Source organism: Salvia miltiorrhiza, chromosome 3 (assembly GCF_028751815.1).
Source record: "Salvia miltiorrhiza cultivar Shanhuang (shh) chromosome 3, IMPLAD_Smil_shh, whole genome shotgun sequence".
NCBI classification, from domain to species: Eukaryota; Viridiplantae; Streptophyta; class Magnoliopsida; order Lamiales; family Lamiaceae; genus Salvia; species Salvia miltiorrhiza.
This window is the reverse complement of record NC_080389.1, coordinates 1,005,232-1,032,877: the sequence shown is the minus strand read 5'-3', so window position 1 is coordinate 1,032,877 and position 27,646 is coordinate 1,005,232. Positions and strand designations below refer to the sequence as shown.

At 36.8% G+C, this 27,646-nt stretch overlaps 6 protein-coding genes across 7 annotated transcripts in view; 4 read left to right on the top strand and 2 right to left on the bottom strand.

Moving 5' to 3' along the window:
• The window catches only part of LOC131016908 (uncharacterized), a 1,184,262-nt gene that overhangs the window by 193,216 nt on the left and 963,400 nt on the right, over positions 1-27,646 (bottom strand). The window lies entirely within an intron of this gene.
• On the top strand, positions 1,022-14,609 carry LOC131016790 (putative late blight resistance protein homolog R1A-4). Its single transcript, XM_057945520.1, has 6 exons — positions 1,022-1,161; positions 8,539-10,009; positions 10,303-10,525; positions 11,583-12,535; positions 13,088-14,066; positions 14,260-14,609. The coding sequence occupies exons 2-5, from the start codon at positions 8,939-8,941 to the stop codon at positions 14,027-14,029; spliced, it is 3,189 nt and encodes a 1,062-aa protein (XP_057801503.1). The 5' UTR covers positions 1,022-1,161; positions 8,539-8,938; the 3' UTR covers positions 14,030-14,066; positions 14,260-14,609.
• On the top strand, positions 1,153-3,810 carry LOC131015738 (putative late blight resistance protein homolog R1B-14). The gene is made up of 2 exons (XM_057944159.1): positions 1,153-3,654; positions 3,757-3,810. Exons 1-2 carry the CDS (start codon positions 1,495-1,497, stop codon positions 3,808-3,810), a joined length of 2,214 nt encoding a protein of 737 aa, XP_057800142.1. The 5' UTR covers positions 1,153-1,494.
• LOC131016942 (clavaminate synthase-like protein At3g21360) lies at positions 3,651-5,654 on the top strand. 2 transcript variants are annotated; one of them, XM_057945755.1, is made up of 5 exons: positions 3,651-3,756; positions 3,904-4,059; positions 4,143-4,396; positions 4,798-4,859; positions 5,175-5,654. In XM_057945755.1, the coding sequence occupies exons 2-5, from the start codon at positions 4,051-4,053 to the stop codon at positions 5,456-5,458; spliced, it is 609 nt and encodes a 202-aa protein (XP_057801738.1). In that variant the 5' UTR covers positions 3,651-3,756; positions 3,904-4,050; the 3' UTR covers positions 5,459-5,654. The 2 variants fall into 2 exon arrangements, with proteins under 2 accessions (XP_057801738.1, XP_057801737.1); XM_057945754.1 differs by lacking the exon at positions 3,651-3,756 and having other exon boundaries at positions 3,789-4,059.
• Positions 15,785-19,097, bottom strand: LOC131015737 (putative late blight resistance protein homolog R1A-10). Its single transcript, XM_057944158.1, has 5 exons — positions 19,039-19,097; positions 18,820-18,881; positions 16,201-18,700; positions 15,862-15,937; positions 15,785-15,799 (listed from the first exon to the last, which is right to left on the bottom strand). The coding sequence occupies exons 1-5, from the start codon at positions 19,095-19,097 to the stop codon at positions 15,785-15,787; spliced, it is 2,712 nt and encodes a 903-aa protein (XP_057800141.1).
• On the top strand, positions 19,820-24,466 carry LOC131016848 (putative late blight resistance protein homolog R1C-3). The gene is made up of 2 exons (XM_057945623.1): positions 19,820-20,603; positions 22,975-24,466. Exons 1-2 carry the CDS (start codon positions 19,820-19,822, stop codon positions 24,243-24,245), a joined length of 2,055 nt encoding a protein of 684 aa, XP_057801606.1. The 3' UTR covers positions 24,246-24,466.

Sequence of the window (27,646 nt, the reverse complement as noted above, 5' to 3'; positions counted from 1 at the left end):
TTATTAATTGCAGTATAAAAACATAAATTTTGTAATTTCAAACAAAATATAAAATTGGCCCAACCCAAATGTCAAGGATTAGCTTGAGGGCTTCCACCTCACTTCCATATTGGGCTTGTGAGTTACACATGTTGGGCTTTGGTTAACAAAATAAAACGAAATGTATCTAAAACGTATTATAACCAAATAAAAAAAGAAAAATAAAGTATCTTCGTTCAGTGAAAATATTTTCAACTGGAGAATCTGAGCTGATTGAGCTTTGATATGCTCAACACCTAAAGGAGAATTTCTTGTTCTTCTATTGAGGGAAAAACATGGTGAGAAGCAGCCATGAGAGGCCAGCAAATGGGATTGGTGCTTGTTTGGGAGCGAATGGTTCCGCCGTGCAGATAAGGTGCTCGAGGATTTGCGTCAAAGAGATTAACAATCGAAACAGATCAAATTATTGTACCCGAATCACAGCTGAGGGATGCCATAAGGTAACTATTTTGGTTTCAACACATGAAATTCAAGAAATCTCTCGTTGAAATTGCTGGCTTTGCACTCGAAATTTATCTGTCAATGAAAATTATAATGTGGTTTGGGGCATGAATTTTAATAAATAGTTGCTAGATATGTATAATGTGGAGAAAACGACACATCAAAATTGATGCTTTAAATAAGTGAAATTTTGTAAATATTAAATGTGAATGAGGTTTCAAATATAAAGTACAGTTTTCAAAAGAGGAAACAATATAATTTTTGTGAATGGATAGAATGTTATTCTTAATATTTGTTTTTTTTTTGGGTTAAAATGTACAAGTTGTTAATTGACAGCTTATACAGATTATTTAAACTGACCCCAACAGCTATGTTTCTCGAATCCAGTAAACTAAGAAGTCAATGTCAAAATTAATTACTACAATTAAGTCATCCGTTAAAGGCCAGCTATACAAGTTAATTTTCTATTATTAAAATTTATAGTTTTTTTAATCCTTAATCTTAGCTGGCTCGTGTGGACTAATGATTTTATTAATTTCATGGAATCTATTGACCTTTCACCTTTCAAGAACTGACTTGTTCATTGATAGATCTATTGTGGTGTCTATATAAATAATATGTACAAATTTTTTGATGGTGTAAAATTGTTGACAGTCGGTAGAATAATCTTAAAATAATATGGTTGTTAGGATGTCATAATTGTATCTTTTCAATAATACATTGTTAGATAGAATTGAATCATTACCAGTTTCTCTCTGCAATTGTTATTGTTCCTTCATATGATCTGCAAAATCTTGTAGCAAGAGCATAATTTATTTCTTCTCTTCTCATTCTCTCTCTGCAGTTGTTCCAACTTTTTATCTTCGAAATCTTGTATTAAGAATATAGTTTTATCTCTTTATGGTTCCTTCATTTCATCTGCAAAATCTTGTGGCTAGAGCATAGTTTCTTTCCCTTCTCTTTGTTATTCTACCTTTGATTAACACAACCTTGTAGCTGAGAGTGTGTGTAAGAATGGCTTATTCTACACTTGTTTCCCTTGAGCGCACCATTGATCAATTCCTCAATCACAATCAATTTTCCATTTCTCCTCCTGAAAAAAAACATATTATATCTCTAGATAAATATGTCCTTTCACTCCAAGCTTTTCTTGAGGATTTTCCGGAGAAAACCAAGAGTTTGGAAGCAAGAATGAGTAATGTAGCAATGGAGGCGGAAGATGTTATTGAATTGTATATGACGGAAAAAATCCACTACAATATTCGATATACCCACTGGGTTGCAGAACTCAGAAGAATCAAGTTTATATTCCAGTTGCGCAGAGTAAGAGATCAAATGGATTCAATCGCCGGAGAGGTGGTGCAGATCAAAAATAGCATCATTATCAAAGATGCACAACTTGATGGTTATGTTGGGGCTAGTTCATCCTCATCACAAGGTGCAGAAGCTGGAAAAACCAATATGGTTGGCTTGAACGTTGATTTGATGGAAATAATGAGTAGGCTTTGTGGAGATTCGCGAGAACTCCAGATCCTCCCAATAACTGGTATGGGAGGTATTGGCAAGACCACTCTTGCTAGAAATGCTTATGATCATCCATTTTCCATGGAGCATTTTCAAATTCGTGTTTGGGTCACAATATCACAAGATTATAGTGAACAGAGAATTCTATCAAACCTCCTAGATTCCTTGAAAGAATTCGACAGAGAAAGGGGTAATATATCCATGGCAGTAAAAGTGTACCAAATCCTAGTAGGTAGGAGGTTTCTGATTGTAATGGATGATATTTGGAGCGCCAAGGTATTGGATGATACAAGGAAGTTATTTCCCGACAACAACAATGGGAGTCGAATTTTGTTAACCACAAGGCTGGCAGATGTTGCTGCTTATGCCAACTCCTCTATGCCTTCCCATGAGTTGCATTTGATGGATTCAGATCAGAGCTGGAATCTACTACGAGAAAAGGTGTTCGGACACCAAGATTCCGTTGCTCCTGAATTGGAGACCATCGGAAGGGAGATTGCAAGAAGTTGTGGAGGCTTGCCCCTTGCAGTGGTGGTGGTTGCAGGAATCCTATCTACGGTGAGTATGACTCGAACATTGTGGAAGGAAATTGCCAAAAATGTAAAATCGTATATTCTTGCCACAACAGATGGACAGGTAGAAAAGATTTTATCTCTGAGTTACAACCATATGCCTCATCATTTGAGGCCGTGTTTCTTATACATGGGAGGATTTCCAGAAGATCACAAGATCAAAGTCAAGAACCTGATAAGGTTATGGATAGCTGAAGGCTTTGTGAAACGGCCAGTTGCATCAAAAAGCTTTGAAGAAATTGCAGAAGAGTATCTAGAGGATCTTATCAGGAGAAGTCTTATTATTGTTTCCAATAATAAGTCTAATGGCAAAACAAAAAATTGCAGGCTTCATGATCTGGTACGAGATTTGTGCATAAAGAAATCACAGGAAGAAAAGTTTCTTGTCCACGTGAAGGGAAGGAAGCTGCTGACAAGCATGAAAGATGAGCGCAGGGTACGTATCTCTCAATCTGATGAAACTGAATCTTTCGCCAACGTTTTTAGCTCAACCATCCGTACTATATTGTATTTCAAGTATGAACTCGTCTCTTTTGGGAGTTTTAGATTGCTCAGGGTCCTTGACGTGTTGAGAGTCGGATTTCAGTCCCGTTTTCTACCTGATCAATTTTTCGAGCTATATCATTTGAGGTACCTTGCTTTCTGCTACGTGGGTCATATTCCTAGAGCAATATCAAACCTTCAGTGTCTTCAAACCTTAATCGTGAAAAATACTTTTGATTTGCCGCGTGAAATTTGGAATATGCCGCAGTTAAGACATCTCATTACTCTTGGTTATTGGTGTGAATTAGATGAGCTCAATGTTGCCACTTTAGCTCTAGAAAATCTGCAAACACTTGGGACACTGCGCAATCTCAAATGTTCTTCAAGTATCGTCAACATGATACCCAATCTTAAGAAACTGTCCCTCATTTGTTCTTGGGATTTCGAAGCCTTACTTTTGCACAATCTGATGCATCTGCGTCGACTTGAAAACTTGAACTTGGTACTTGAAAGTTCGTATGAATATACTGGTGTCCCTAATCTTGTTCTTCCTAGCTCGCTGAAGAAGTTAGCCTTGATCGGTTGGGGTCGCAACGTAATACAAGAAAAGCAACAAAATTATGGAGATGATTTTTTTGAAGTTCGTTGTATTAACTGTTAGCCTATCAGAAATCTGCTTTCCCTCGATTTTTGACAGGTTAGAGATTTATTGAGTTTGTTGGGTGGTTTCCCTCTCAAGTTTGATGACTGATATCTGAATTCTTGGACTCAGATTTCATTTTACAAGTATCTCATGTTTCCACTTTATATTTCTAACTCTATCTTCCTTTCCTATTGTATGAAGAATGCCCACGAGTTCAACGACATAGTCGAGGCCTTCGGGTGGGAGGACATACGGTACGTGGGGCCCGCCCCGTGCACGCATGTCTACAAGAGGGTCTGGACGGCCAACGAAGGTCCCCTGTCGGAGTTCATATACTACCACCATGAGATGGTCTTGGTGAGTTTCATTGCACGAGTTCAATTAATGATTTAATGGATCTTTTTTGTTTAGGGTTTCACACTGGTTTTAATTTTAATCAGATAAAAGAATTCCCAGAGAAGGTGATTCTCTTCTGTGAAGTACCTCCGCCGGAAGGAGGAGAAACTCCCATCGCGCCTAGCTTCCGTGTAACGGAGAGGATGTTGGAAGAGTACCCGGAGATGGTGGAGGAGATGGAGAGGAAAGGACTGAGATACACGTTCATGGCCCTAACCAAAAACGATGCTTCTTCCATGAGAGGTCGAGGTTGGGAAGATGCATTTGGGACTTCAGATTGCGTAGAAGCAGAGAAGAGGTAAGCAATTTCGAGTTCTTTCTAGACATATTGTGGAGAGGGAGCGTTTACTTTGCATGATTGATCAGATGCAAAAAACAGTCGTCCATCAACACCTACAAATAGACTACACCTTCATTAGTGACAGACGGTTTTCTAATAGATGATGCTTTTCGTCTGTCATCTATTAGCGATTTTCTTGTAGTGATGATTGAGTATTTTCATCCTAAAGAGTAGGATTACTCCAATCCCACTTTTGAAATGGGATATAAATCGAGTAAAACTAACTCAAATGATAGAAAAAATCAAGGGTCTTGGGATATCCCTAAATTTTAAACAAAGGATTAGCCATACTATTTTTAATCTATATATCAAGGCTAATCCTCCAGAGTAAACGCCCTCTTAATCAATGACGTGTGCAGGGGTAAGGCATTAGGAATGGAGATGCAATGGCTGGCAGAGGGTGGGGTGAAGACGATACTAGGTCGAGTTTAAAATTATTTAGGACCATTATCTTAGGGCCATTTGCAAAAATAGGCCACTATTTTTCGGACTTGCAAAAATAGGCCAATTATTTTAGTTTTTGGCATTTTTAGGCCACATTTGAGCTCAATTCAGCATTTATATGCCACTTTTTGGGTCCGAAATGTGGCCCAAAATAGCTTGATTGGTACACATGTGGCTTAAAAATACCAAAAACTAAAATAATTGGCCTATTTTTGCAAGTCCGAAAAATAGTGGCCTATATTTGCAAATAGCCCTAAGATAATGGCCTTAAATAATTTTAAACTCATATTAGGTCCAAGACCATTAACAAGGGTGTTCGAGGGAAGAAAAGGAAGGAGGATGTGGTTCAACAACGTCGTTGGAATGCACGGTAACGAGCTCAGCTCCGCCACCATGGCCGATGCAAGTGAAATACCGGACGAGGCGGTGAAACGATGCCAAGAGATCATCGAAGAAGAGAGCATCCAATTCAAGTGGCAAAAGGGCGACGTTCTGTTCCTCGATAACTTAGCTTTACTTCATGGTAGAAAGCCTTCCCTCCCACCAAGAAAAGTGTTGGTTGCTACATGCAAATAAACCATCAATATCAACACTGATTTCACAAAATAGTGAATTATGACCATTTTATCACAACAACTCGAGTATACATAATTCAAGGAAATATGCATAGAAGCTATATGCTTGGTAAAAGGTGTTAGAACTTAGCACTATCGAATCAGAGTATGTATCAAACACTAGAGTTACTGCATTGAGTAAAGCGAGAGTCTCTTCTCCTTCGAGCAGATGACAAAAATCAACAAGATAATCCGAGCTAATTGTTAAAACAGAACCATTACTTCCAGTGTTTTCAAAGAATTATATGTTACGTAATTTGAAAATGATGACTATATATTACAGAATTTGAAAACGAGGAATATAGCTTCCATTTTTTAACACATCAAAATGAGGACTATAGCTTCCATTTTTTAACACATCAAAATAAAATAAAATAAATATACGCAATAATTAAATTGATATTATGAAAAGACAAAAAAAGGTAAAAAAATAAAATAAAAATGAAAAAGAGTAGAAAATAGATTTATTGAAAAAAAGATGAGAGATGAGATATTTTCTTTTGAAACTTTAAATCTTTAAATAAATATAAGTTTTACATTATAAATCAAATATTTATATAAAATATATAAGATATTTTATAATTAGTTGAATTTCATAATCTTAGAAAGAAATAAAACACAAAATAAGAAGATAATGAAAAAGGAAATAAAAAGAAAAAAATATAGTTTATACAAAAACATTCAATTTTATTATAATTTTAAAATCGCCACTCAATTTTGAAATCACTTTGAAATCTTGATTTTTTAATATAACTAGCATTTTCACTACATGCAATGCACGAAAAATGTTTTTTTATTTTTATAAAATTGATACTAACTCAATTATCATATTTATAAATATAATTAAAAAAATTAATTTTAACTGAATATATTTGAGTTGATTATTGAAAAAATAAAAAATAAAGAAAATTTTACAATAATAAAAGTCGATATTATGAAAATGTAAAAGAAAAAAGATAAGAAATTTAAATACAAATTAAAATAAAAATGAGAGAATTAAGGAGAGAGAATTTATTAAATAATAAATATAATTTTTATATTTTAAATAAAATATTTATATAAATATATGTCAAATTATTTTTTTATTGTGATCTTTAATTTGATATGCATATTAACTATTTTATAATTAGTAATTTTACAAAGAAATAAATAAAGATAAAGAAAAGAAAATATATAATCGAACTGTAATATGGGCTGGCACGTTGATTCCATATTGGGCTTGTAAATTATAATTGCTGGGCTTTGGTTAACAAAATAAAACAAGGGCCCGAAAAGGTAATAAATACACACAAAAAAAAATATATACCTCTGTTTGGTGAAGCTTATACCTAAAACAAACTCAAAAAAATTGAAAATATTTTCAGCTGAAACAACTGAGCTGAAGCTGATTGTGCTTTTGACGTTGTTGGTCCTTGCTCAACACCTAAAGATCTTCTTTAATGGAAAAACAACCTATAATCCGGATTGGGGTTGGTTTAGGAGCGAATGGTTCCGCCGTGCAGATAAAGTGCTCGACGATTTGTGTCAGAGAAGCCCATCTACTGTTGTCCAAGAAGGTGAGATTTCTGGAACTAAAGCTGACATGAGGCACGCCATAAATTGAGAATTTTTGTACGGAAAAAAAAAACTATTAATTGATTTAAAAGATTCGTAATTGAAGTGGTGGAGTCGTTGAATTGGGACAAGTTGCAATCAGGTTTTTCCCTCCATACAAAATACACCTGATTAAAGTCACTTGAATTTTAGGCTTTTAATATTTTCTCTTAAGATTTTTAGGTCTCTTAAGAAGTCTAAGAAACAATTAGTTGAGTGTAAGATTAACATACATATATCTTTCTTTTTATTTTCTAACTATTGATTGGTCTTGAATTTTCTAGTATTAGTGTTTATAAAGTGATAAATGCATGTATTGAGACATAAATTTTTTACACAGAATCTCGTGTACACCCGGGGTATTAGTATCATTTCGATAACATGATAGGTTATTTAGTGTTAGTCTCATTTCAATATAGTGTTAGTGTCATTTCGAGATAGTGTTATTTATATAACATGATAGTGCCATTGGTAAAACAAAATAGTGTTAGTGTCATTTCAAAATATTGTTATTGTTAATATCGTTTAGATTTAGTGTTAGTGTATTTACACCCGGGTGTACGGTACACTCGGGTGTACAGGAGACCACCTCAATTTTTTATTGACTAGTAATTCATTCAATTACAATATTTAATTTATATAAATTAGTTAAATTTCAATATATGGAACATTATTTATATACCAAGATTTTACTGTAGAGAAGCTATGAATATTTCCTATTTATGTGATTTTTTTTTGAGACTACCTAGTTATGTTATTGAAGAAGTGTCCAAGAATCAAGACTATATTTTTTTTTTTTGCTCTCAAAAAAAAAAAGACTATATTTTTTTGCAGAAGATTCCTAACAGTATAAAATTCATAGCGATAGGTACAACTAATTAATTAGTACGATAATTATCCTATTGAACCAGCCAAAATGACTGTCTCTCTAACAACCCGGCTGCTTTATATTATATGAGAACATTTCAAGACTGAGAAATAGAGATATATCGTCTCTCTCTAGAAATTTTCTATGCAATTATTTTATTAGTTTGTGAAAGGTGTACAATTTTTCTTTTGAATGGCATTAAATTGTTGAAAATAATATTCTTTAAATAATCTGGTTGTTGGGATGTCACCATCGTATTTGGATCTTTTCAATAATACATTTTGAAAATGGTGTTGTATTTGCAAAGGTTTGAAAATGGTGTTGTATTTACCATGTGTAATGGACGTATAGGCTGTACTAATTTAATTAAAAGTCATGGACTGCTTTCTAACAACTTTATGATGTTTCTCATAAATTCAAAAAGGATGGATTATTGTATCTAATTAATTTATTACTTTGTGGGGTAAGCATTTGTCGAATTCTTTAAATTGCATAAATTACAATATTAACGGTAGTTACAATAGTCGTAAAATAATATGTTTGTTAAAATGTCATGCTTGCATTTTTTGTCAACAAATAAGTAAACGATCAGCAATTGTTTATCTTTTTCTTATAGAAAATAACAAGTAGTGTCTCTAACAACCCTTCTGCTTTTTGGACACTATATTTACTCAGAGGAATGCAAGAAACCATCAAGCAAAACAGATTGCCATTTGTCTATTTTGATAATTATCAGTTTCTCTCTCTACAATTGTTATTGTTCCTTCATATGATCTGCAAAATCTTGTAGCAAGAGGATAGTTTATTTCTTCTCTTCTGATTCTCCCTTTGCTGTTGCTCCATCATTTTATATTCAAAATCTTGTATTAAGAAGATAGTTTCTTTATCTGCAAAATCTTGTGGTTAGAGCATAGTTTCTTTCCCTTCTCTTCTATTCTACCTTTGATTTGCATAATCTTGTCTCTGAGAGTGTGTGTAAGGATGGCTTATTCTACTCTTGTTTCACTTGAAAGAACCATTGATCAATTCCTCAATCATAATCAATTTTCCATTTCTCCTCACGAAAAAAAACATATTATATCTCTCGATAAATATGTTATTATACTCCAAGCTTTTCTTGAGGATTTTCCCGAGAAAGCCAAGAGTTTGGAAGCAAGAATGAGGAATGTAGCAATGGAGGCAGAAGATGTTATCGAATTGTATATGATGGAAAAAATCCACTACAATATTCGATATACCCACTGGATTGCAGAACTAAGAAGAATCAAGTTTATATTCCAGTTGCGCAGAATAGAAAATCAAATGGATTCAATCGCCGGAGAGGTGGTGGAGATCAAAAATAGCATCATCACCATCAAAGATGCAGAACTTGATGACTCTGTTGGGACTAGTTCATCCTCATCTCAGGGTGCAGAAGCTGGCAAAATCGATATGGTTGGCTTGAACGAAGATTTGATAGAGATAAAGGCTTGGCTTTGTGGAGATTCGCGACAGCTCCAAATCCTCCCATTAACTGGTATGGGAGGAATTGGCAAGACGACTCTTGCTAGAAATGCTTATGATGATCCATTAATCATGGAGCATTTTGAGATTCGTGTTTGGGTCACTATAACACAAGATTATAGTGAAGAAAGAATTCTTTCAAACATCTTCGATTCCTTGAAAGAATTCAACCGAGAAAGGGATGATAGATCCATGGCGGAGAAAGTGTACAAAATCCTAGTAGGCAGGAGATTTTTGATTGTGATGGATGATATGTGGAGCACCAAGGTACTGAATGATGTAAAGAAGTTGTTTCCTGATGACAACAATGGGAGTCGAATTCTGTTAACCACAAGGTTGGTAGATATTGCTGTTTATGCCAACTCTTCCACGCCTTCCCATAAGATGCGTTTGATGGATCCGTGTCAGAGCTGGAATCTACTACGAGAGAAGGTGTTCGGACACCAAGATTCCAACCCTCGTGAATTGGAGGCCATTGGAAGGGAGATTACAAGAAGCTGCGGAGGATTGCCCCTAGCAACGGTGGTGGTTGCAGGACTCCTATCCTCGGTGAGTAAAACTCCAACTTCATGGGAATGAAGTTGGAGAATGAAGCTCTATATCATAATTTTATACTAGTATATATTTCCCAAACTATATGAGATAATCAAATGAGATTGAGTGAGTGTTAGCTTCCTAAGTTTCATGCGATGAGTAAGCAGGACAACAAAAATGGTAATTTAGGTTAAGGTGGTGTAAAATTTCATATTAATAATTTTTATTGAACTTGATTCAGAATGGTTGGAATACGTTTACACCATAGTGTTCTTATTTAAATTTACATGTAATTTAATGTTTCTCAGCTGTATGAGTCCCTTTTTGCTGACGGAGATGAAGCAGATCTATTGGAGATGTGTATTGAAAATGAATCTCTAACTCAAATGAAGAGGGCTCGTGGGCACCGGTGGTGGCGACGCCGGCGGTGGCGATGCAGGTCGCGATGGCTGACGAGGGCGGCGCAAGGTTTGGATAGCAGAAGGTGGTGGGGAATTGGATGGGGGACGCTCAGGCTACAGGTTAAATTGGGTGAGGAGTTTTTTGAAATTTTTACATTTGATTTTTTTTTTCAGATTTAAATTTTCATAATTTAAAATTTAAATTTTCAAAATTTTAAATTATGGATAAATTTTAAAAGAAAATTAATAAAACAATATTTTAGTAAGAGTGTTATAATTAATATATTTTATTTTTATGGTAATAATTAACTTTTACTTAAGCTATACAGTTATTTTAATATTTGTCTCTTTTTAATTCATGTAAAATTGGGATCAGGTGAAAGTTAGGATATTTCTGAGCAATTATCCCTAGTAATTTATGATGCTTTCTCATTTGTATTTCAACTAGCATTTTTGCACCTGTGCAGTGCACAAGAAACATTTTTATATTTTATATTTATATAAAATTGATACTAATTCAATTATCATATATATAAATATAATTAACAATTAATTTTAATTGAATATATTTGAGGTGAACATTGAAAAAATAAAAAATAAAGAATTATTAAAAATAATAAAAATTGATATTACGAAAAGGTTAAAAAATGAACATAGAAATAAAAATTTTAAAAATTGAAAAATAAATTTACAAAAAAAGATGAGAGAGGAGAGAGAATTTTTAAAAATTTTAATCTTTAAATAAATAAAATATATAATTTTTATATTTTTAATCAAATGTTTACATAAAATATATTAAATTAAATTTATTATAGTTATCTTTAATTTGATTAAATATTTTATAATTAGTCAGATTTCACAATTTTGGAAAGAAATGAAAAGAAAAAAAATAAGAAGATAAAGAAAAATGAAATAAAAAGAAAAATATAGTAGTTTTTACAAATTAACCTTCAATTTTATTATAACTACAAAATTAAATCAATTTGAAATTGATCTCAAATTGAAATCTTGGCTTTTTTAATATAGTATAAATTTAGGGGGAAAATCAAAATAAAACAGCAACTTATTGAAAGGCTTGGTTATTCAACTAACAAAAAGAGGTAGTGATGTTATTGTTATTCAATTAACAGTAAAAAATGTATTGAAAAACTGGTAGTTATGTTATACTAACTCTCCACGTCGTGCAGAGTATGACGACTTTCTTCCTTCAACTACTACTGCTCTTGTAAATCAAGAATTTATGAGATCACTTGCCCAGCAGGTCGTTCACGTGAAATCCCTTCTCGAGGGCTTCCCATATATACACAACGGTTTGAAACGCCAAATCTATACAACAAAAGATGTTATCGAATATATTCTATCTCTAGAGTCCAATTTAGAGTGGAAGCGCTCGTTGAAAAGAGCAGAGAAATTAAAGTCAACTGCTGGAGCTGTAGACAGCTGCATCAAGAGTAGCCATCCAGTCAACAACGTACAACGACTGAGTGATACTTCAACTGCTGTTGGTTCATCATCAAGACGTGAACTCACACGCAAAGATGACGTGGTTGGTATTCAACGAGATCTGTCCAAAATAAAGGAACAGCTTACTCGTCCTTCAGTACTCCGACTAAAAGTCCTCCCAATTGTCGGAATGGGAGGGATTGGTAAAACTACACTTGCTAAACTTGTTTACAGTGATAAATTGATTATGGAGCATTTTCAAATTCGAGGTTGGGTGACAATATCACAAGATTACAGTGTAACTAGTATTGTTTCAAATCTGCTTGCTTCGATGAAAGGAATACAAGGTGTGCAGAGCAAGATCTCTGGGGAGGAGGAAATTCACAGATGCTTAAGATATAGAAGGTATCTTATTGTAGTGGACGATGTGTGGAGTAAGAAAGCTTGGGATGATATCAAAAAGCTATTTCCTGACAACAATTATGGAAGTAGGATCATTCTAACCACAAGGCTACAAAATGTGGCTGCATATGCTGACCCTTCTAATTCCTTTCATATGATGCGTCCCTTGAGTCAAAAAGCTAGTTGGGGATTGTTACAAAAAAGGGTGTTTGGTGGAAGGTGTCCTCACATATTTTTAAGTGTTGGAAGAGAAATTGCAGCACAATGTAGAGGATTGCCTCTATACATTGTAGTGGTGGCCGGACTTCTATCTAAGATTGATCAAACTGTCGATGTTTGGAGGCAAATAGCGGAGGAGAATGATGGGCAACTTGAAACCATAATTTCCTTGAGTTACATCCACTTGCCTCGTCATCTAAAGTTGTGTTTCTTATATATGGGAGGTTTCCCAGAAGATCACCAGATCCGTGTTTCAGAACTGATCAAACTTTGGGTAGCTGAAGGCTTTTTACATCCAAACGGATCTAAAATCTTAGAAGATGAGGCGAAAGATTGTTTGGAGGATCTTGTTGATAGAGGTCTAGTTTTGGCCACTAGCATAAAGCCTGATTGCAAAGCCAAAAGTTGTAGCCTCCATGATATCATGCGGGAATTTTGCATAAGACAGGGTAGACAAGAAAACTTACTTCTTCCTGTTATGGATTACTTACCAAGTCCTATTCTTAGAAGGCATTTTCTTCCACGGGTCATGAAGAATTATAAGCGCATAAGTGTTACTTGGCATGATCTAGATCTCAAGGACTCTACGCATAGCTCAGGTACACATTCTATTATATGCATCCCGCAGAAGGGATATAGGCCTAAAGCCTCTATAGAGAATTTTAGTTTGCTTAAGATTCTTCATGTTCTACGTAGAAATGATTACTGGGAATGGGAGCCAAGTCAAGTGTTTGATCTGATTCATCTAACTTACCTTGCTGCCAACATTCCCACAAGTATAGTTCCTCCAACCATATCAAAGCTTCATAATCTTCAGACTTTGATTATTTATAGATCTGAGGTTCGTTTACCGGTGGAGATTTGGAGGCTGAGCCAATTGAGACATCTTATTGCCTTTTCATTTCATCCTTTACCCCATCCTGAAGTAACAGCTATTCCTCTAGCAAACTTACAAACATTTTCGCTGGCAACGGATTTTGTATGTGTGGAAATGATTCCAAACATTCAAAAGTTGGGAATATGCTACTCTGAAGAGAAGTTTAGTGAAGGCTATCATCCTGGCAATCTGTTCGGCAATCTGTTTCGACTTGAGAAGCTGAAATTGGAGAGACATAATTCATTTTGCGGGAGTCTGAATTTTGCCTTTCAGTTTCCTCTGTCGCTGAAGAAGTTAACACTAATTGGCTGGAAGCTTCCTTGGAGTCATATGAAGATTGTTGGTTCGTTGCCTAATCTTCAAGAGTTGAAACTAAGAAAATATGCTTGCAACGGGAAATGCTGGGAAACTTCTAAGAGAGATTTTGTTAATCTGAGGCTTTTGCTTATTGATGAATCAAATTTGCGGCTATGGAGACCTAAAAGTCACCACTTCCCACGGCTCAAGTGCCTAATGCTTCTTCGTTGTCCAGATTTGTCTGAGATTCCAATTGCTCTTGGATACATTCCAACGCTTGAACTGATCGAGGTCGATGATTGTAACAAATCTCTTTTGAAGTCAGCCAGAGAGATTCAAAGGGCACGCCAATCGAATTATGATTATGGCCTTCATGTTCGTACGATGCGTTCTTGATATACTCTTTCAGATTCGACTCTGTGCTTCATATCAGGTGAGGAATGTATAAAAGTTGAATAATTTGACATCTTCTATTTATATAGCAACCGTAATTTTTATATAAGTAATATCAGTAGCATGAAATGCACACACTTGGTCATTAGCTATAATCATCTTTGGAAACATTTGTTCGTTGGTAGCATGCCTGTTTTGTTGGTCTTCTCCTATCTTTATTCTTTTTTTATCAGATGCAGAGTGTTGATGAGCTAGCTTACCAGATGTTTGACTGATAAAAAAGGCAAAGAGAATGGTAGAGATCTGGCTAGTTCCAAATTATTGATCAGAAATTAAGTCATTTGGCTTTCGGGTTTGACATGTTGGTTTGTAAGTTGTGTCAACTCTTTCGTTTCTCTTTTCTTGTTAGGTCACAGGGGACAGATTTGTAGTTTCTATTTGTGATTGTAAGGCATGTGCTGAAGGCGACGACTAACTCTTTGCTATTGGGTGTTTCACGAGTTATAACTACTTTGATAATTGACTATATATCTGAGAGGTAGAAGAGGGTTGAATGAAGTATCTTTCAGAATCAAATTTTAAATTTTGATTTGGTTCGAATAGAATATTCAGATATCGAGTATTTTTCCCACCCCTAATAGTGATTGAGTCGGTGATATTAAAAGTCGAAAGAGTACTTTCGGATTCATATTTTTTTATAGAAAATTCGCCGTTTACTTGGAATTCAAAGAAATAATATATTATGACTGTCAACATGTGAAGCGGAGTTTATTGCAGCTACCTCTTGTGTATATATATATGTTATGCTATGTGGTTAAGAAATTTGTTCCAAGAACTCAACTTGCCATAAGAAGGTTCAACGGATATACGTTGATAATAAGTTCGCCGTAACATTGGCCAAGAATTAATTGTTCCATGATACAAAGCAAATATATTCATACAACTATCATTTTATTTCAAATCTCATATCCAATAAAGAAGTGAAACTTAATTATGTGAAGACTCATGATCAAGTTGCAGATATTTTCACAAAGTCATTGAAATTTGAAAATTTTCGAAGATTGAGAAAATTGCTTGACGCGACGAAAGAAATTTCAAATTAAGGAGGTGTATTGAAATAATGTATTTAAAATTTTATTTTATGTAAGACATTAATGATGTATGAATTATTAACTAGAATAAATGTTGTGTTATTAAGGCAACTTGAAGATTAGGCAACAGAATATCAAAAAAGTTATTAAGGCAACTTTTTTATTGCTCCAAATATATCAAAATAAAATAAATACTTCTTGGACCTCTTTTTTCACTAAAAAAAGTGGGCCCATTCTTCCACTAATAACACACTCACCTAACATTTATTAAAACTCTTGGCACCAAAGATCGAATGTAAAATCTACAATGAAAAGCAGAGCACTAGCTTTTAATTGAATTAAGATGGGAAAGAAAGACAAACATAATCACAAATTTGTGTGGCATTATCTATTGCACATATAGATGAACTGACATGAGGCAATCTTAAGGGTTTAAGATTGCCTAATGTTAGGGAATATATTTTCCTTAAATAAACCCTAACATGTCAATCATCTATAAATGTGATATGAGAGATGTCACATTATAATGCAATAGAAGATTCGAATTGATTGTTGAGAGGCCTACTTTGCCACAATGAAAATTGTTTGTAAAGTAAAATAATGTAAACAATAATGTCAATCCACACATACATTCAACTTTGAGAAATACATGATAAAACAGTATACATCATTCATCTGAATGCTGTATACAAAGTAAAAAGTAGGAGCTTATCCACTATTCATGCTTAAACAAACATCACCAACCTTTTCACCTTTACCTCTGCCTCTTTCATCAGTTCGAATATCGGATAAGTTGGCTAGATCCATCAATACTCTGCATCTGAAAAAGAAAAGAAAAAAGCTACAAGAATCAACTGACATTATACCAACAGAGAAATGTTCAAAAGAGAAAGGAAGATGCAATTAGCATACTAATCTTATTTCCATAAAGTATGGCTGCTAAAGATAGTGTAAAATCTATCTTCTTTTATAGTTTTCTAACCTGATATGAAGCACAGAGTCAAGTTTGAAAGATCATATCAAAAACGCTTCAAACTAACTTGAAGGGCATCCCGTTTCTCTCTTATCTGTGTTGCCGAGTACAGAAGTGATGGGTTAAGATCATCGATCTCAATCTGCTCAAGAGTTGGAATTTTTCCAATATCAACTGGGATCTCAGACAAATATGGACAACGATGAAGCATTAGGCGCTGAAGCCTCGGGAAGTGGCTACTTTCAGTTGTCCAGTTCTGCAGATTAGATTCATCAATATGCAAAAGTCTCAGATTCACAAATCCTCCCTCAACAGTTTTCCAGTGCTCCCCATAGCAAGCATGGTTCTTTAGTTTCAACACTTGAAGAGAAGGCAACTGGCCCAAAACCAACATATTTGTCCAAGGAAGCCGCCATCCACTCAATTCCAACTTTTTCAGCGATCCAGGAAAATTAAAAGTCGGACACATTTGAAATGAACTACGCGTCACCAATTTCAATTTCTCCAGTCGATGCAGATGTCTAACATTGTAAAATTTGGGGGACGGACCAAACGTCACGTACGAGTAGCATATTTCCAACTTTCTGATGTTTGGAATCCTATCCACCATACTTTCACTAAATACAAAGTTTGTTGCCAGAGAAAGTGTTTGGATGTTTTTAACATAAGAATATGATGGATCGGGTAAAGGAAGAAATGAAAAGGCGATAAGATGCCTTAATTGCCACAACCTCCAAATCTCCTTAGGCAAGCTAACCTCAGATCTATAAATAATTAAAGTCTGAAGATTATGAAGCTTTGATATAGCTGAATGAACAATACTGCTAGGAATGTTGGAAGCAAGGTAAGTGAGATGAATCAAATCAAACACTTGACCTAAATCCCAAAATGCATGATCATTTCTATGTAAGACATGAAGGACCTTAAGTGACATAAAATTCTCTATAGAGCCTTTGGGCCTATACCCTCTCTGTGAAATACATATAATAGAACGGGTGCATGAGCTATGCGTAGAGTCCTTAAGATCAAGATCACACCAACTAACACTTATGCGTTGATGACTTTGTAGCACTTGTGGAAGAAAATGCCTTCTCACGATAGGATTAGGAAAGTAATCCATTATAGGTAGAAGGAACTTCTCTTCCCCAGCCTGTCTTGAACAAAAGTCCCGAACCACACTATGAAGCTTGCACCTTTTGATTTTGCCATCACTCTTTTTGCTAGTAACCAAAACTAGACTTTGCTCGACCAGCACCTCCAAAACATCTTCCGCCACCTCTTCCAACGTTTTAGATTCATCTCGACCTTCCAAAAAGCCCTCAGCTACCCAAAGTTTGATGAGTTCTGAGACACGGATCTCATAATCTTTAGGGAAGCCTGCCATATACAAGAAACACTCCCTCAAATGTCTAGGCAAGTGTTTGTAACTCAAAGATAATAATATTGTTTCCAACTGTCCATCATTTGCCCCAATTCGCTTCCACAACTTTGGAGTTCTATCAATCTTGGATAAAAGTCCTGCCACAGTAACAATTGAAAGGGGCAGTCCTTCACAACGTTTTACATATTTTTTCCCAATATCTTGCAGCTCAACAGGACAATCTTGATCTCCGAAGACCTTCTTCTGGAACAAACGCCAACTTTGTTGGTCATCCAAGAAATGCATCGTATGAATGGGGCTCATAGAGCTAGCATAAGTAGCCACATTCTTTAGCCTTGTGGTTAATATGATCCGGCTTCCATTATTATCGTCAGGTAATAGCCTCTGTACCTGATCCCAAGCTACCGTACTCCACATGTCTTCCATTACTATGAGATACCTCCTACCTTTTAAGTATTTGTAAATTTCAGACTCCTTCTCCTCGCATTGTAAATCACTCTCTGCTTGGATTCCTTTTCCTTTCATCGAAGCAAGCAGATTTGAAAGAATACTTTCTACACTGTAATCTTTCGATATTGTGACCCAAGCGTGAAAATCAAAATGATAAGTAATGAATGTATCATCATAAACAATTTTAGCGAGTGTGGACTTACCAATGCCTCCCATCCCCACAATAGGGAGGACTTGCAGCTCGGATGAATAGCTTCTAAGCCTGGACAATATCTGCAACCTATCTTCATCAAAACCAACCACGACATCCTTTCTTGTCGGTGAAGATCTTGATGATGAACCAACAGCAGTCCACTTAATTCTCTCCGCTAATCTCCCCAACCGGTTTGAAATGTTGACAGCCAGTTGTGTTGCTACAGTCAAATCTTCATGAAAACCATCATCTTCACTCTTGAGTGCAGATCTTGTTGATGAAGCAGTAGTCAGCATAATTCTCTTAACTCTCGCCAACAGGCATAAAAGGCTGACATCCAGCCTTATTGCAGATCTTGATGATGAGTCACTCCGCCTTCGTACGTTGTTGACTAGTTCGTCGGGACTCTTGCAGTAATCCACCACATCTCCGGCAGTTGAGGCGAGCTTCTCTGCCAATTCCCCCAACTGATTTGAAAGTCTCACACTCGCCTCTATCGTCCCACAATCTGAGACATTTTCTGGGGAGAAAATATACTCAATAATCTCTTGTGTTATATTTACTGCCTCCCTAATTGCTTCCTTTTCTGGGAAATGTTTGAGATTCAATTGCAAGAGAACAGCTTTGTCGTGGATGGATATAATTCGTAGTTTTACAAAAAACAAGTGCATTAAACAGAACAAAATTATGTAAACCTAATCACACCTTGATCCTTGTATTTCTGATATAACTGTGTCAGCTCAGTGTAATTAGAATTGGCCAGTCCACTGCAGCAGGCAAGAAAATAACATTAGCCATATTTTCCCTTCAAAAGAAAGATATAGAACTAACATACAGCCTTGCCAAAGATTACTTCATACACAGATCGAAGTTTCCTCCTAACACTTTCGACATACACTAAAACTGAGTATTGTTTAGTTTTACACGACAGACTCCTTCCGCGGGCCCCTCAATTGAAACATTCTTGACTCTTTCTCCACCATTTTTAAAATTTGGACGATTTGTATGCAAATCAGAGGAAGGATTGGTAATTCCAATCCAAACCGATAAACATTCAGTTTCACAAAATTGTTTGCGTACACCTCATATGGCTTCTGAAGCTCTCGATTCCCTGCTACAAATTTTATGCCAAATCCTTAGACGCAACGATGATCTCACCACTCTTCGTGTTAAACTACGAATTATATCCATCCACGACAAAGCTGTGGTCTTGCAGTTGAATCTCAAACATTTCCCAAAACAGGAAGCAATCAGGGAGATAGTAAAGACAACACAAGAGATTATTGAGTATATTTTCTCCCCAGAAAATGTCTCAGATTGTGCGTCGACGGAGGCGAGTTTGAGAATTTCCATCCAGTTGGGGGAATTGGCAGAGGAGCTCGCCTCGACTGCCGGAGATGTGGTGGACTACTGCAAGTGTCCCGACAACCTAGTCAACAACGTAAGGAGGCGGAGTGACTCATCATCAAGATCTGCAATAGAGCTGATTGTCAGCCTTCTATACCTGTTGGTGAGAGTGGAGAGAATTTTGTCGATCTGCAAGAGAGTTGCTTTAAAGACTGCCGTTCCATACTATATTTCCATGAGATCAGCTGCTCTTATGACTGACGTTCCAGACTATATTTTCTGCTTAAGTCATCATTTGAAGGGTTTTGGTGTCAAACTGAAAGCAGAGCCGACTGTCAGCATTTCAACGTAGAGAATTATGTCAACTAATGGAGACTCAGTTGACAACGTAGGACGACAGAGTGATTCTCCTGCTGTTAGTTCATCTTCAAGATCTGCACTCAATAGTGAAGATTTTGATGCTCTTGATGGAGATCCAACATTAGCAACAAAGCTGTTTGTCAGTTCAAATCGTTTGGCGAGATTAGCCGACAGAATTCAGTGGACTGCTCGAGACTTAATAGACAATTCTACCGCTGATGGTTCATCACCAACATCTGCCCTCAAGAGTGCAGATTTTGATGGTTTTGATGAAGATCTGGGTTCAGCGAGAACGCAGATTCTCCATTTTTCAGGCGTGTTGGGGAGATTAGCGGAGGAAATTATGTCAGCTGAAGACTACGCAATACAACTGGCTGTTGGTTCATCATCAACATCTTCAATCGAGAGTGAAATGGCTTCAGAGCAGTTTCTCCAGATTTCAGACGAGTTGGAGAGATTAGCGGATGGAATTATGTCAACTGCTAAAGGCTCAGTTGACAACGTAGGACGACTGAATGATTCTCCGCCTGTTGCAACAGAGCTGACCGACAGCATTTCAAACCGGTTGGGGAGATTAGCGGAGAGAATTAAGTCAACTGCTGAAGATTCAGTTAAGAACATAGGACGACTGAGTGATTCTCCAGCTGTTGGTTCATCATCAATATCTGCACTCAAGAGTGAAGATTTTGATGGTTTTGATCAAGCTGTAGCAACAGAGTTGACTGTCAGCATTTCAAACCGGTTGGGGAGATTAGCGGAGAGAATTAAGTGGACTGCTGTTGGTTCTGTTAAAACATGGTATTATCATAATGCATAGAAAAATAAAGAGAAGCAAATGATTGTTATTGTATTTCTCTTTTTATCTTCATATTACACTGATATCTATTTATAGAATACAAAGTGAAGCAAAGTCCTACAAAATCCCACTAAAGTCACACACAATATATCTTTTGACTTTTGCTAAATATTTCTATACTTCTAGATGTAGTTGTTTCTTGACTTTGATTAGTATTTTCAACACTCCCCCTCAAGTTGAGTAACGGGATTCCCGATATTCAACTTGCCAAGAACTTCTGAAAAACTCTTGGAGTTCACAGCTTTGGTTAAGATGTCAGCGAGTTGATCTTCGGATCTGACAAAGGGTAGGGTCACGATCCCTCCTTCGATCTTCTCTTTGATGAAGTGCCTATCTACTTCGACATGTTAAGTTCTATCATGTTGAACTGGGTTCTCAGATATGCTGATGGCAGCCTTGTTGTCGCAGTACATTTGGCACGTCTTTCTCAGATAAATGCATGAAAATCAAATGATTCATTTGATTTTGAAATTTTAAATAGTTTATACTCGTATTTAGGAGTTCTTCATTTGATTTTGAAATTTTAAATAGTTTATACTCGTATTTAGGAGTTCTTCATTTTGGTTTTGAAATTTTTAAATAGTTTATACTCGTATTTAGGAGTTCTTCATTTTGGTTTTGAAATTTTAAATAGTTTATACTCGTATTTAGGAGTTTTTCATTTTGATTTTGAAATTTTAAAATAGTTTATACTCGTATTTAGGAGTTTTTGAATTGAATTTTGGAATTTTAAATAGTTTATACTCGTATTTAGGAGTGCTTTGATTTGAATTTGATTTTTTTTTTTTTTTTTCAAATTGGGCTATGTTGTATCTGTGGCCCCACAATCAAAAATCCACCCTTTATCTCTATCCCTATTATCACAAGAGGTTTGATATGCAGCGGAAGTATTTAGGGGGCGATTTTGTAATTTGTGAGAAGCTAGGGGGCAGTTTGCATAACATGGGGTAATATTTGCAATTCAGAACAATCAAGGGGTGGCTTTCGTAATATTTCGGAACTTGGGGGAGTAGTTTGCATAAAATGGGGTCCTTTATGAGATTTAGGAAAAGATGGAGGGTTTGGTGTGAAAACACCAAACCCTATACCTGATTTTAATTCTCCCCAATTTCCTCCAGCCGCCTCCCCCTTAATTCCCGATACTCCATTCTGCCCAGCGTCAGGAGCCCCGAGTTGATATCCGACCCGAGATCCGGCTGCGCCAGCACCCGATCCGCGATCACCTCCACCGTCACGTTCATCCTCGCCGTGCGCCGCGCCCGCGCCCTCCCCGCGGGGCCGCGCGCCTTGCCGATCGCCGCGCCGCGGTAGAACAGCGCCGACGTCGTCTCCGGGTACCGGAATGACGCGAAGTTGGGGTTCTTCACCGACACGTCGACGGTCAGCGACATGTTGCTGCCTGGCCGCGGCGTGGCGGTGCCGTTGATCAGATCCGCGCCGCAGCAGCAGCTGCAGCAGCGGAGGAGTTGCCGCTGCTGTTTGACGGTGAATTTGATATCTCGGAGAGTTCGATGAAGAGCTGCCTGAGCGGTTTGGCTGACCTCTGCCGGTGGTGGTCGGCTGAAAGCCGTCTTCCGGCCGTGGCGTATGGCAGTGGACGGTGGCAATCCCGGTCCCGATGGCTCCCGATGATGAAGGGTCCGGGTTGGTTGCCGGCTGTAGCCGGGCGGCCTCCCATCTCACTCTTGAGAATGCCGACTCGGCTGAGGGAACTTCCTTGAGAATGTCCCGACGAAGTCTGTCATATCTCCTATCAAATCCGGAGAGGAACTGAAATAATCGGTGATTTCCGATCAGTTTTCGGTGCTTATTGATCCCTTCTTCACACCAGTCGAGTGGATTTGGGTAAGTTCGATCCATTCTGTGGATTTGTTGAATTGATTCATTTGAATCTGTGTGGTTTGTGGTTTCTTCGATCCATTCTGTGGATTTGTTGAATTGGTTCATTATGAAGCAGTGGCTGCCTTGATTTGGTGAATTGGCTAGGAATGTTTTTGGTTTTGGATTATGAACGATGATGATTCGTTTCTGAGTTTCTATGGTTGAACCTGCTCTGATACCATGTTAAAACATGGTATTATCATAATGCATAGAAAAATAAAGAGAAGCAAATGATTGTTATTGTATTTCTCTTTTTATCTTCATATTACACTGATATCTATTTATAGAATACAAAGTGAAGCAAAGTCCTACAAAATCCCACTAAAGTCACACACAATATATCTTTTGACTTTTGCTAAATATTTCTATACTTCTAGATGTAGTTGTTTCTTGACTTTGATTAGTATTTTCAACAGGTTCATCATCAAGATCTTCACCCACAAGAAAGGATGTCGTGGTTGGTTTTGATGAAGATAGGTTGCAGATAATGCCATGGCTTACAAGCTATTCATCCGAGCTGCAAGTCCTCCCTATTGTGGGAATGGGAGGCATTGGTAAGTCCACACTCGCTAAAATTGTTTATGATGATACATTCATTACTTATCATTTTGATTTTCACGCTTGGGTCACAATATCGAAAGATTACAGTGTAGAAAGTATTCTTTCAAATCTGCTTGCTTCGATGAAAGGAAAAGGAATCCAAGCAGAGAGTGATTTACAATGCGAGGAGAAGGAGTCTGAAATTTACAAATACTTAAAAGGTAGGAGGTATCTCATAGTAATGGAAGACATGTGGAGTACGGTAGCTTGGGATCAGGTACAGAGGCTATTACCTGACGATAATAATGGAAGCCGGATCATATTAACCACAAGGCTAAAGAATGTGGCTACTTATGCTAGCTCTATGAGCCCCATTCATACGATGCATTTCTTGGATGACCAACAAAGTTGGCGTTTGTTCCAGAAGAAGGTCTTCGGAGATCAAGATTGTCCTGTTGAGCTGCAAGATATTGGGAAAAAATATGTAAAACGTTGTGAAGGACTGCCCCTTTCAATTGTTACTGTGGCAGGACTTTTATCCAAGATTGATAGAACTCCAAAGTTGTGGAAGCGAATTGGGGCAAATGATGGACAGTTGGAAACAATATTATTATCTTTGAGTTACAAACACTTGCCTAGACATTTGAGGGAGTGTTTCTTGTATATGGCAGGCTTCCCTAAAGATTATGAGATCCGTGTCTCAGAACTCATCAAACTTTGGGTAGCTGAGGGCTTTTTGGAAGGTCGAGATGAATCTAAAACGTTGGAAGAGGTGGCGGAAGATGTTTTGGAGGTGCTGGTCGAGCAAAGTCTAGTTTTGGTTACTAGCAAAAAGAGTGATGGCAAAATCAAAAGGTGCAAGCTTCATAGTGTGGTTCGGGACTTTTGTTCAAGACAGGCTGGGGAAGAGAAGTTCCTTCTACCTATTATGGATTACTTTCCTAATCCTATCGTGAGAAGGCATTTTCTTCCACAAGTGCTACAAAATCATCAACGCGTAAGTGTTAGTTGGCATGATCTTGATCTTAAAGACTCTACGCATAGCTCATGCACCCGTTCTATTATATGTATTTCACAGAGGGGGTATAGGCCCAAAGGCTCTATAGAGAATTTTAAGTCACTTAAGGTCCTTCACGTTTTACGTTAAAGGGTCATGCATTTTGGGAGTTAGGTCAAGTGTTTGATTTGATTCATCTCACTTACCTTGCTTCCAAAATTCCTAGCAATATTATTCCTTCAGCTATATCAAAGCTTCATAATCTTCAGACTTTAATTATTTATAGATCGGAGGTCAGCTTGCCTGACGAAATTTGGAATCTGGAGCAATTAAGGCATCTTATCGCCTTTTCATTTCTTCCTTTACCCGATCCAAAAGATTCAGCAAAGTCTTCTCTAAAAAACTTCCAAACACTTTCTCTGGCAACAAACTTTGTGTTTAGTTCTTGTATGGTGCGTAAGTTTTGAAACATTAGAAAGTTGGAAATATGCTACTCGTTAGAGGAGAAGTTTCGTCCAAACTACTTTGATATTGGTATTCTTGGTTTGCTAAGTCGATTGGAGAAATTGAAATTGGAGACGCATTGTTCATTTCAACTGTGTCCCAAATTTTATTTTCCTAGATCGCTGAAAAAGTTGGAATTGAGTGGATGGCGGCTTCCTTGGACATACATGATGGTTTTTGGCCGGTTGCCTTCTCTTCAAGTGTTGAAACTAAAGAACTATGCTTGCAGTGGGGAACTCTGGAAAACTATTGAAGGAGGATTTGTGGATCTGAGACTTTTGCATATTGATGAATCAAATCTGCAGAACTGGACAACTGAATGTAGCCACTTTCCGAGGCTCCAGCGCCTAATGCTTCATCGTTGTCTGTATTTGTCTAAGATTCCAGTTGATATTGGAAAGATTCCAACACTTGAACTGATTGAGATCGATGATCATAATCGATCTCTTCTGTACTCGGCAACAGAGATACAAGTGAAACGGGATGCCCTACAAGTTCGTTCAAAGCATTTATGATATGATCTTTCAAACTCGACTCTGTGCTTCATATCAGGTTAGAAATTTATAAAAGTTGAATGATTTGACACCATTTTTAGCAGCCATGCTTTATAGAAATAAATTTGTATGCTAAGCATCTTCATCTCTTTTGAACATTTCTCTGTTGGTAGAATGTCAGTTGATTCTTGTCACTTTTTCTTCTCTTTTTCAGATGCAGGGTATCGTTGGAGCTAGCTAGCTTATCAGATATTCGACTTATGAAAGATGCAGAGACTCAAGGTGAAATGGTGATAGCAAATCAGATAAAAGGGGCAGCTTCGAGTGTGCCTGACTCCAGAGAGGGATATTTAGAGAGAAAAGAGGATAATTATCATTCATGTACTCTAACTCTGATACAAGAGTCCTGCTATATAGCCAAAAGGGGCGACAAGCCCGTTGCTACTGCAAGTATCAATAACAGAAAAGAGAGAGAACTAGGGGGGGACCAACTATTCAGATCTCTATCTCTAACTCATAACAAAACCCTTGAAACGTGTTGGCAGCGTCTTCTTGCGCGTGGGCTTCCCTTTGTCAGTTGGGCCTTCTTGTTTTGGGCTTGCTTCTCCACCATCACTCCCTTCCACAGCCTTCTCGAGCCCACCTCCATCTGGTCCAGTAGGTGTATCAAATGGTTGGTGATGAAATAAACTCCTACTTTTTTGCAAGATAGCTAGTTTAAAATAAATCTGAATGCTATATACTGTGTTATCATGTATTTCTCAAAGTTGAATGTATGTGTGGATTGCCATTCTTGTTTACATTATTTTACTTACAGTTGTCATTGTGGCAAAGTAGGCCTCTCAACAATCAATTCGAATCTTCTATTGCATTATAATGTGACATATCTCCTATTACATTTATAGATGATTGACATGTTAGGGTTTATTTAAGGAAAATATAAACCCTAACATTGGGCAATCTTGAACCCTTAAGATTGCCACATGTCGTTCATCTATATATGCAATAGATAATGCCACACAAATTTGCAATGGAAGATCTTAAATTTTCAATAATAAGCATAGAGTCTATTCACTTTCCCCCTTGACTATTTTAATGAATTGACTATGGGCTTCTTTGGCCCATAGCAATTGCTTACGAGCCCAATTGGGTTTGGGGTTTTTATTTGCTCCAAAAGCTATTCTTTGTAAGTGCGGGGCTGAGCCCACTTAGGTTTGCACCAAATTATACTTTTTAGTTTTTACAAGCTTAATTTGCACTCTTTTTAGCTCTGTAATTTTTTTTTTCTTTCAACTGTCTTCATCATATTATGCAACTGTGCACTTTTTTACTTGAGTTAGATGTAAGCATAGAAAGATTATTGCTTTGACAGATCAACTCATTCATCAATTTGATTTTCTAATATCTGAAGTAATAAGTATTCGAGACTCGAGTAAGAGTGATAGGAGATAGTGTTCAAAAACTTAAAAAACAGGAGGTATTTCATTGTAATGGATGATGTTTGGTGTACAGAGGCTTGGCATGATGTAAGAAATATACTTCCCGATGATGGTAATGGAAGACGAGTCATGTTAACGATAAGAGAAACTGACGTGGTTGATGTGGCTGGATTCGTCCCGAGTTGTTTTGCTTTGAATTTCAACCTAAGTTTTGTGGGATGATGACCAAGATAGCTGTGAAGATACTAGTAGCTGAAATTTGGTGTCAGTGGGAGGATCGAACTTACTAAATCCAAAGTGAAGTTTGGTGATATGTGCATAATCCACTGTGTAAAACGGATGATACGATCACCGATATCAAACCATGCTTGGTGAGGAATATTTCCTCCCTCAATCTGTTGGGATAATAGGTGATGGAGAGCATTGTTGACGCTTGCGTATCTCTCGTGATCACTAAGACGCCCTATCGTTCCACCTTTGAACATTTGCAAAACGAATTTGCCGAAATACGATACCTCGTACGTATAAATTAATAGCATGGGTTACATAAATTAACGACGGTCTCTTCCACCTATAAGGTGTCTGGTGCAATATCAAAGTACAAAGATTTAGCACCAACAAACCAAAAAAGAAGAAGAAATAAACATGAAAAACACAATCTAGTCACTATTCGATAGTGTACTCGATCAAGTAATGACAGTTCCCATCGAGTAGTGACACCATCGAGTAAACACAAAATCAAATTAAACATATTGCCAACTACTCACTACTCGATGGTGTACTCGATCGAGTAGTGACAGTCCCCATCGAGTAGTGACACCATCGAGTAAACTCAAAATCAAATTAAACACGTTGCCAAAATTAACCTAAGTCAATTGTGGGTATAGTTGTCTTTTAAACAAAAAATGGTTATATAACTAGTGTATTTGAAATTAGGACTATAAAACTTATAGATTTATGCATTTTGGCTATAATAAAATTTTCCCCTTGATAATATACATTAATAGAATATGAATTAAATAAAATTAGTTCATATTATATAGTACTCCCTCCGTTCATGATTTAATGCCCTATTTGGGTGTGGGTATGGAGACTAAGAAAGCTGAAAAATTTA